Source organism: Austrofundulus limnaeus, unplaced genomic scaffold, assembly GCF_001266775.1.
Source record: "Austrofundulus limnaeus strain Quisiro unplaced genomic scaffold, Austrofundulus_limnaeus-1.0 Scaffold193, whole genome shotgun sequence".
Taxonomy (NCBI): domain Eukaryota; kingdom Metazoa; phylum Chordata; class Actinopteri; order Cyprinodontiformes; family Rivulidae; genus Austrofundulus; species Austrofundulus limnaeus.
This window is the reverse complement of record NW_013952595.1, coordinates 173032-183011: the sequence shown is the minus strand read 5'-3', so window position 1 is coordinate 183011 and position 9980 is coordinate 173032. Positions and strand designations below refer to the sequence as shown.

The 9980-nt window shown below is 40.8% G+C and overlaps 1 protein-coding gene across 1 annotated transcript in view; it reads left to right on the top strand.

Annotated features, from left to right (window-relative positions):
* The first annotated feature begins 150 nt into the window (after positions 1–150).
* arid2 (AT-rich interactive domain 2) overlaps positions 151–9980 on the top strand; it is a 55589-nt gene continuing 45759 nt past the window's right edge. The window contains exons 1-3 of the mRNA XM_014018429.1: positions 151–713; positions 837–930; positions 1841–1938. Of these exons, the coding sequence (XP_013873883.1) occupies positions 622–713; positions 837–930; positions 1841–1938 (284 nt within the window). The 5' untranslated portion in view covers positions 151–621. The remainder of the gene's footprint in view (positions 714–836; positions 931–1840; positions 1939–9980) is intronic.

The window sequence follows — 9980 nt, the reverse complement described above, 5'->3', positions numbered from 1 at the left end:
CACACACACACACACACACCCCAGCCCCCCAACGGGACGTTTCCAAGAACCTTCTGACCCGGTTTCCCAGTCGGTGAGGACAGGAATTGTCGGACGGTCCCTGACAGGAGAAAAAAYGGTCTCTATTGTTCGGAGCGGTCGCGCTGCTCCCTGGCCGCCTGCAGTTACCGCCGCTGGCCGCAGAGGGCGCTGCGCGCATGGCAGGTCGGGCTCCGCGGCCTTCACATCTTTTTGTCTGAGAACTGGATCCCTCTGCCGCTCCACAGTGTGCGCGATAGCCTCGGAGCTGCGTCCGTACCACACTGTCAAACCACTCCAAACGAATACAGCCGCGACCAAAAGCAGTAATTCAACACTTTCAGCCATGGCGCTTCTAATCTACCGGTAAATCGGGCGTATTTGGGACTGTTCGCTGGAACTTAGTCCAGGGCTTGTATCGGGTTTGCTTTCTGTGTGCATCAGTCTTTATTAGCGAGCTGCCGCTCTCCTTTGCTACCAGCTATTTCTTTAACTTTTTAAACACTCGGCTCGGCGAATGACTGAGCGCCGGCGGAGTATGGGATCCTTGGTGTCTTAGGAAGCGACCGAAGTGGGGTTTAACCGTTTTTGCATGCAAAAACCATGGCAAATTCGACGGGGAAAAATCTACTAGATCAGCGAAGGAAAGGACAGGCTTTCCTGGACGAGCTGCGGCAATTTCACCAAAGCAGAGGGTGAGATCGGGGCGTCTTTTTCCTGCAAGAAATATAACTTTAAATCCGAATTGCACGAGCGTGCGAGTTGCTCAAAGTGTTATTTGAACATGTGTGCCTTTATTCCGTGTGTTATCCCCACAGGTCGCCGTTCAAGAAGATTCCTATCGTGGGTGGGAAAGAGCTGGACCTGAATGCTCTCTATATCAGAGTCGTCTCTTTAGGTGGATTTGCTAAGGTGAGTGGGAACTAAAGTGGAATTTCTCCACACTCCGTGGACTCCTCGCCGGACCGACTCGGAGCGGGTAACCCCGGGACAAGTGTAACCCCTCCGGTTTTAAGCGGCTCGGCGTTGGCCTTGTGCTAGTTTTTTGCCGTGTCTCTGTCTATGCAGTGTGGCGGCTCGGGTGTTCGCTGTGCGGGGTTTTGAATCGCAGGAGTCCGGAGCGCTCTGGAGTCGCGGCGCCGTTCAAGAGAGCGACTCAAAAATTAGYGGGCACGGTTGGCCATCGATTATCGGCACGCAGCCCGGCCTCGGAGGAGCACCGCGCGGGACCCGGCCGGCGCGCGGCACGGGCTCTTGCCGACCCGCTCGAACCCCGGAGAGGAGCTTAAAATTCTCGCCATAGCTATCTTTCTTTGGGCTCCATGGCTGGTCACAGAATGTAGGCCTCACAGGCCCGTGTGTGTAGTGAACACGGTGGACGGTACCGACACGGAACAACTCCAGAACTTAGCTTGTCGCCGCGAGCTGTTTGTATCCGCGGGCGGTGGTTGGCCGTAGTTTGTCCTCGTGCGGTTTTTAACGCTTAAATGGAAATGAGTCGGAGTTAGCTTGTTGGCTAACTAGCTTAAACTGTAACAATACTGTCCTACTATGGTACTTTAATTCTTACTATTTTGTCAAATTTTAAACTCGTACAGCAAGTTAGCAGAAAAAAAGAGTATTATAAGCGTGACTAGTTAACGTTTTTACCAGGTTTATCGATTTTTAATCAATTTCCGTAAACTTAATAAGAGGGTTCTGATAGATTGGGGTAACCTAGCTCTCTGTCACCCCTCTTGTTTTGTTGTTGTTGCCGATGTTTTCATTATTTTGTTTGCATTTTGAAACTTACTACCCCCTCATATTTTCTCCCTTTTTACAGGTTTCTGACAAAAACCAATGGGCCGAGCTAGGAGAGGAGTTTAACTTTCCCAAGAGTTGTTCCAACGCCGCATTCGCTTTAAAACAGTACTACCTGCGGTGAGTAGCAGCGCATCTGCAGCCTCTCTCCTCTCAGGTAGCATGTGGGAAGTGTTTACAAACGTTAAGATGCAGGATGTGAGGCTCGCCGCTCCCCTCTGCTTGGAAGCTGCACTGCTGGATTACTACTCCAGATTACAAACACCAATCTGGAGCCTTTCAGAGCTTGTTGAAGCTTCAGTGAGGCCACTGTGTTGATCAAACTTCCATCACATCCAGGTTGCCTACAGCTGCCACTGAGGAGTTTGTCACAACCCCCCCACCCCCTCCTTTTTAATTCAGCAGCTGTCATTTGTGGGTTTTGGTTGTGTTGCTTCCTCTGCTCTTCTTTCTTGAACCCCCTCGCCTGCAACGATTGTTCCCGTCGTGAGCACCTGCCCTCCAGAGATTGCACCTGCGCAAGCAGAGCAATGCCAGCTTTCATTCAGGAGATATTTTACTGAAGACTGGTTGATGGAGGGGAGATGGCGTGTTTATTCTGTATGCTTTGTCAACAAGTGGTGGCAAGCTGGGGAGACTTGGAGATGAGTTGTCARTGTTGGTTATACATCCTGAAGTTATGGTCTTTAACTGTGAATCTAGTTGTGCTTTCTAAATAATTTTTGTTTCCAAGTATTGTGTAAGGGTGTGAATCACCAGCTTTATCACAACGTTTGGCTGATGATCGTGATACTGTTTTTATTTAGTTCAGTTTAGAAGTTTGCGATCGATACAATGCAATATATGCTCATCTAACACAATCAGATTGTCATATGACAATATAAATTGATATTTTGGTTTTGTCTCGATGTAATTGAATCATTTAATTGATTCATCAATGTGGATCGGTGTATTGTTACACCTTTAGTTTCACACTAGTAATCAAAGGTACAAACTGTAAATGTTGAGTACTCATATGGTTGTTCCCATCATTATTGTTGATTTGCGTCCCGTTCAACTGCTTTGACATCAAAACACGTGGCCAAAACCGAATACAGAGCTATTTTATCTTGGCAATAAAATGATCACTGTTAATTGGGACATTTAGCCGCTAACGATTAATATGACGATTATTGGATGACAGTTCCACATGCATGTAGCCAACGTTGTGGTCTTGGTCTGCATTTCCTGGCTTTACTCGTTCTCCAGTTTATGTTGGTGTTTTAGGTGATTAAACAAGTTTGTAGGGTTGGCGTCAGCTGCTTCACGCCGCCTTCCATCATTGGGCTCACATGCGTGCTTGATAGTGACAGTGTCGCAAACAAATATGTCGTTTGGCACTAATTTCAGTAATTGCAAAGTGGTGAATATTCATTGTTGACAGTTGTCCTGATAATTAATTGCACACAATACAATTTTGCCTAACCCTTGCAGCAAACGCTTATTATTCCCACAAACATCACTCTTTTACACTTCATACATCAACAGGGTATCCGCTGGTCCCTAAAAAGTCTTAAATTTACATATCTAAAATTAAGACCTTAAAAAGTCTTCAATTTGATAAAAAATGTGCAAGTTGGTCTTAAATTTGTTACTCAAAGGCCTTAAATTTTGTCGGGCAGAAGCGATTAAAGTTCTCCGTCTCCCCCGGCTGTCTCTGCAGCGCATTTCCTGTTGAGAAAAGAAAAAAACAAAGTTGTGTTGTGATGGATTAACTGACGCTGCTTTCAACCAATGAAAGAACCAGAGTCACAGTTTTAGCCAATCAGAGCAGAGCAGGGCGGGTCCTGCTGGCCGAGCACAGTTTTAGAACCACAGGTGAAGTAAACACACTTGCTCGGACTTTTTAAAGGAACTTTTATTCTTTTTTCGACCCACTACCAGAACCACCCGCCTCGCATGAAGATAAAGTTATGCAATACATTATTAAATGTCTAAGCATTAAACGTATGTGTTCACATATGACCAGTTCACTGCAGCCGAGCATGTAGCTGAGCTGTGTCACCGTTACTTCAGCCCATCTTCCAGAACCCCGACCTGCCCGGGTCTTTTTTATCTAAAGTCTAACTTTGTGTTAAACGCCTGGTTAAACGTGTTCAGAGCTTCGTAGCTATTTTAAAGACATGCAACTTGCACATGCTAAGGAGCTACCTGTGTACTCCTACCCATCCAGAACCGAGCCCAGACCTGCCGGGGTCTTTTTTATCTAAAGTCTAACTTTGTGTTAAACGCCTGGTTAAACGTGTTCAGAGCTTCGTAGCTATTTTAAAGACATGCAACTTGCACATGCTAAGGAGCTACCTGTGTACTCCTACCCATCCAGAAGCAAGCCTCGACCTTTTGTATCTAAAGTCCAATTGTGTTAAACGTTTGTGTTCAGAGCGTTGTTGATATTTTAATATAGAAAGCGCACCGGRCCAAATACACGTGAACATTTTACGTTACTGTGGTACGTAAACATATTCAACTTAAGCACGTGGCCAAACTTTGGGTCCGACAGAGAGTGCATGTCACAGAGGGAGTGCGCTCATCCTGTGTGTCTCATGGTGAGAGAGAAGTTGTAGCTGCTGCATTAGTTATTAAACATTTATTAATGCTAAAAGATGAATATTTGTAGACTCCAGATCACAGCAAAGACATTTGTCTAAGTTTAAATTTAATTTTCCCTCAAACTCGTGAAGAACAATTTAATTCTACAAAATGTTTTAATAATAAAGAGGTGTTTTGTCTGTTTGGATGTGCTAAACTTTTATTTTTAAAGCTACACTACTAACTGAACTGGGATAAATATAATTCATAAATGATCAAATATGAAAAATAAATAGTATGACTATGACTGTCACTAGCAATAGAAAACCTTTGAACATAATAGGTCACAAGTTGCCTTCTAGGATGCCAAATCATCAATCAGTATGACATGAGCTATGATCCTATAAATATTCCCTTTGAATGAAATGTTGATTTTAGGGGGGAAATCTGTGAAATTCAACAAATAAACAAACAAATAAATTAATTAATTAATGAAAAAAATTAAAAAGAACTTCCCGGTAATATATTCTTTAAAAAGGAACTTTATGTGCTATAATTGTTCTAATTTATCAGAGTATCTTAATTCAAAACACTGATATTACATAAAAATAAACCACAGAAAGTTGTTAAAACCTCTCTTCCTTCAGACATTTGTTGGATAGTGATGCTGCAGGTTAAAGTGCATGTTTATTGACAGCTGGCTGGATGACTTCTTTTTGTATAAAGGCAAAACTGGAGGTTAAAACACAAGTTTCATGCCATGAATGTATTTAGTAGATGTATTTTTTGTTAGTTGTTTCCAACCAAATAACTGCATTTAGCTGGGTGGATGTCAACCTCGATTATCTTATTGAAACGACCACCTAGAAATGTTTATTTTTTAAAACAAGATCCTGGTAGGAGTAGTAGAACACCCTGCCTGAATGACACTCAAGACCATCTGTTGACCAAGTTCTTTGCTTCGACAGGGCTCTAGACTAACTTTTTGCACTGTTTGCACCGGTGCGCCTAACATTTTTTCTTAGTCGCACCAGCACAAAAGTTAGGTGCACCCAAATTTTCAACCACATCGCCTAACATCAGAGTTTTACAGGTTGTATTTTTTAATCACTGTTCATTAAGGCAATATTAACTTGAAAATAATTAGTTAACAATCTAGTAAACATATATTTGAACCAGAATTGTAGACATTTAACTTACTGAAAAGTATTTAAAGTGATTCTATAAAATTCTAAGTTTAAGGGCAGAATGTCTTATAAACATATTAAACATTTCATGGTTAAGTTTTTTTTAGACACATGCCCCTCAGATGGACAACTATGGATCTTTGGCCTTGGATAAACCAGAATGATGAACAGAGATTAATGATTAATAACAGAAATATTAGTGATATTTATTAAAAGGTTGTGCATATTTTTTTAAATAACACATAAAAGTCTGCAATTTCATCATTAGTTAAATCTTATTATCTTATACTATTTCACTTAAATATCTAATATGTCTAGTTTTATCCTCCTGAGACCCAGAAGAACCAGTTTCAGATACTTGGAATGTAACTGTAGTGAAGTAGATTAAGTGCAAAAGCGGCCTGCCATACACGTGAGCTTCCTCGTCCTGCTCAAATGATCTGCAGCGCTCAGACCCCGACTGTTAAATTAACAAGATAGACGAGCGAGCAACTGTCCACATCTTTTCATCTCCAGCTAACAAGAAAGAACTGTTTTTCAGACTCCGATCTGAGTTWAAAAAAACCCACAGGTTGTTTCGCAATGCGTGCGTGCGTGCGTGTGTGTGTGTGTGTGTGTACAGATTTTTGCTTCATGGTGGGTACAATTATTGACCATTTCCCTGGTACACACAGCCTGGTGAGGTTAGGGTTTGGGTCAGGTGTGTAGCCTACCTGGGAGGTTATGGTTGGCTGTAGAATTGACGGGGAAATGAATGGAAGCCAATGCAAAGTCCCCATGAGGAGGAGAGAACAACAAACTTGTGTGCACGGGAGGTGTGGAGCGGAGCCCACGAGCAGAGTGCAGTGTTATTAGGAGAGATGAGACTGTCGGCGGGCGACCATTGAGACTGCTGGATTATTTTTATGGAACATGATGAAAACTTTTAGTTTCAGCGGGCTACTGCTCCCCTTCCCCCTCGGTCGCATTGGACATTTTTTTAGTCGCACTATTAGGAAATCTGGTCCATTTGCGACCAAATTGGTCGCACTCTAGAGCCCTGTTCGAATGAATCTGGTGATCGTGATGTAATCCTCCTGGGGTCATCATCGATTCGATATCAAAGTTCTTGCCAACGATTTGCTATCCAAATGAGTGCTCCTCGCCCGTTTTCCAATTGCTGAAACTTTACCAGGCAGCATCTCTAGTGTTGTTCTGTCTAGTGAGGGGTAGGGGTGTGTATTGACAAGAATGTGGTGATGTGATATGCACATCATAACACTCAGAGGTTTTGATGTGATATATCACGATAAATTGCAATGATAACAAAGCGATATATTGCTTTTTTTTTTCTTTAAGTCCAATTTTAAAAGCACACCCCACATGGATAAAAGCTGATTAAATTCCATTTATTTTCATGCAACCAGAAGGACACAACAACAGTGAGAACTTGTATTGTCACATTTCTTCCTTCAACATCCATTAAGCCTTATTTAAAAATCGATACAGTATCAGGAGATGAAAATAAATATCGCGCTATTTAAGTGTATCAATATTTTCTTGCAACTGTAGTGTCGGGGAAAGGCCACTAAATTAAAGTCTTGGTAGCATTAAAAGTTTAGCTTTGTTTTTGGTAAGAAGTATGCATTTGTGATCTGTGGTTCCCAAAGTTGATGTGGGTCACAGACACTAAGTTGGAGGTTCTAAGAGGATCTCAAATCAATCATTCAGTTTTATTTGTACCTGCAGGTAAATTTGATTACAGTAAAAGTAAGCAAATGCAACACAAGCATATTTTCATTACAACAAATAAATAAAATAAAAGACATAAATAGGAAAAATATTGCTTTATTAAGAGTTTAAGCTGTTACTGTTGCAATTATGTTTTTAGCTATATTTATATAGTTTAACTACTGGTAATTTAGTTCAACTAGTGCCAAGTTTTGTGTTTAGAATTTACAATGTTGTTTACTCGGACTAAAAGGCTCATAAAGGTCCTGTAGAAACAACTGATAGGCTATTGGACATATTGTTTTAAGCACTTGTTGCAAAAAGTCCCAAAAAGTTCTTTAAGTTAGAAAGAAAATTGCACAGTTTTATTATTCTTATGTCTATGTTTAATTGTGCCTGAATGAAAAATTTGAGATCATCTGCCAAACTACCAAATTTAATTTGTTTACCTCCAGACAGCTGGAGTGACTGAAAATAGGTCCACTATGGTGATGTTTGTGGAAGAGCTTTTAGGGATAAAGAAGTCCGATAGTTTTGAAGCATTTGTTGATTAAAGTCGCAGAGAAAGTAAAAACGGTAATCTGATCGGTCTGAAATTTCATAAAATGTTTTTATATTTCCACTTAAATGATTTTTTTCAGTGATTCTGCCRTGTTTGTCTACACAGCCTGATGTAGGTCAATCATGATTCTGGCTTCTACTTTTGTTTATGGCAGATTCAACTGAGTGCTTTGTTTACATTTTAACGTGCACCCATATTTCAGAATTACACATCACTAAATCTGTAAAACTACCTGAGTATAAACTTTCAAACAGCACCATATGATGTATTTGATAACTTTTTTTTTAATGTTCGAGTACCTTTTAAACTTTGTGACATGTTTCTGTTCAACGTCTGAGTTCTCCTCTGACCCAGGATCAAGTCATTCTACAGTTGTTGTTCCTTTTTCCATTAGTAGTTTCCTCCGATTCGGAAGTTGGCACTTAAATCTCAAACCTAACGGTGCAGCAGAGTCGTCTTTCTTTGTCCCATTAAAGAAACTCTCCAGTTTGTAATATAAGAGAGAATTAGRAGTTTTGAAATAATTCCCCTGGTGTCAGCTCTCCTCCACACCTCAGGGTCTTGTAGCCAGAAAGCCAAATCAGCTGACTGATACCCTGATTCAAGCCTTTTTATTTGTGTTTTTTTTGTTTTGTTTTGTTTTAATGGTGATGAAGTTTGAACACTTGGCTGTAGGTTTTAGTAAATGAAGATGGAGTCTGCTTGTTGAGTTTGAAAGCCTTCATCATGTTGGCTTCATGTGTGGCAGCGATCTGAAGAGGGTGTTTTCATTCAGCGTTGTAACAGCAGCAGTTGGGTTTCAGAAATACGGCTTTTAACTCTTAACTGAGAGCAGTTCTTAGTTTGAAGCAGGTCTATAAAAAGCACACCTTTGACAATTAGTCTTAAAGGGACAGTCTAGCTGTTTTGATGTGAGGTTATGTGGGAAAGCTTTTGGAATAATTTAAACCTGTAGAATAGTTAATAGAACTAATGAGTTAAATTGGCTCCAGTCTTAGCATTCACCATCAGTTCTGGGTTGCAAARTGAACTATAGATTACATTGGGGGTGGGAACCTTTAACTCACTCACAATTTGATTCAAAATCGATTTTCCGTTCAAAACAATTTGATAATTAATGATTTCTGCTTCAATTGATTGGTGTGCAAAGTATCCTCATGATCAGAGTTGTTGAAACTCTGAATATATTTTGGGACATTTTTTATCGATTCTGAATTKTTGTAAATGAGAATCGCAATTCTTACATGAATTAATATTTTGGCTGACCCCTAAATGTTTATATACTGTTTGCATGAACAGTAATTAATTTTTGGCACTTCGTTGGAGATGTCAAAATCTGCTTTGAAAGTTGGTCCACTCAAACCATATTGACCAGCTAATGGCTAGTCTGAACGCAGCCAAAACCTTAAAACAAATCCAATCTGCTRTTTTTGATTGAGTTCAAATGAACTAGTATGAAAGATTTCAGATTGCAGCTGTTGTAGGTCTTTGTTGCCGTATGACTTTTCCAAACTGAGTTTGTTCAGAAAGAGATCTAGAACAGGTAAGATATTTGTTACTAAGTTCTCCACAGAACCTCACTTTAGTCAGAATGTCTGCTGGTTCTGGTTGAACCTGGTATGTTTTCAGAGATTGGACCAGATGATGAAACCAAATCCCACAGCTTTTACATGTTAAAAGCCTATAATGCCACGGACATCCGGCCCAGCACTTGATGCCACTCCCAACACTTCCGGTTCACGGTCAACACAGTGTTAGCAAAATATTTTTTCACCCGACAACGACTCTTAMTGATCTCCACAGTACAGAATTAGCATATTACAGGTACCAACATTAACACAGGAGACGTACAGGTCCAGCCAAGTGAAAAAAATCACTCCAAAGTGGATTAAAGCTATAAAAACAAAGGAAAAATGTTTGTGTTTATGGTTCCAGAATTTAGCCTTTTTCGCTATTCCGTAGCTGCTTGTTCCGTGAATTTTTCACGTAGAGCTGTGACACTTACATGTATGTTGTTGGAAAGAGCAGAGTCTGGGCTTTCAATTGATGTGCTACTTGTTAGGGCTGTGTATTGGCAAGAATTTGGCGATACGATACATATCATGACAGAGGGGTCACGATACGATATATCCCGA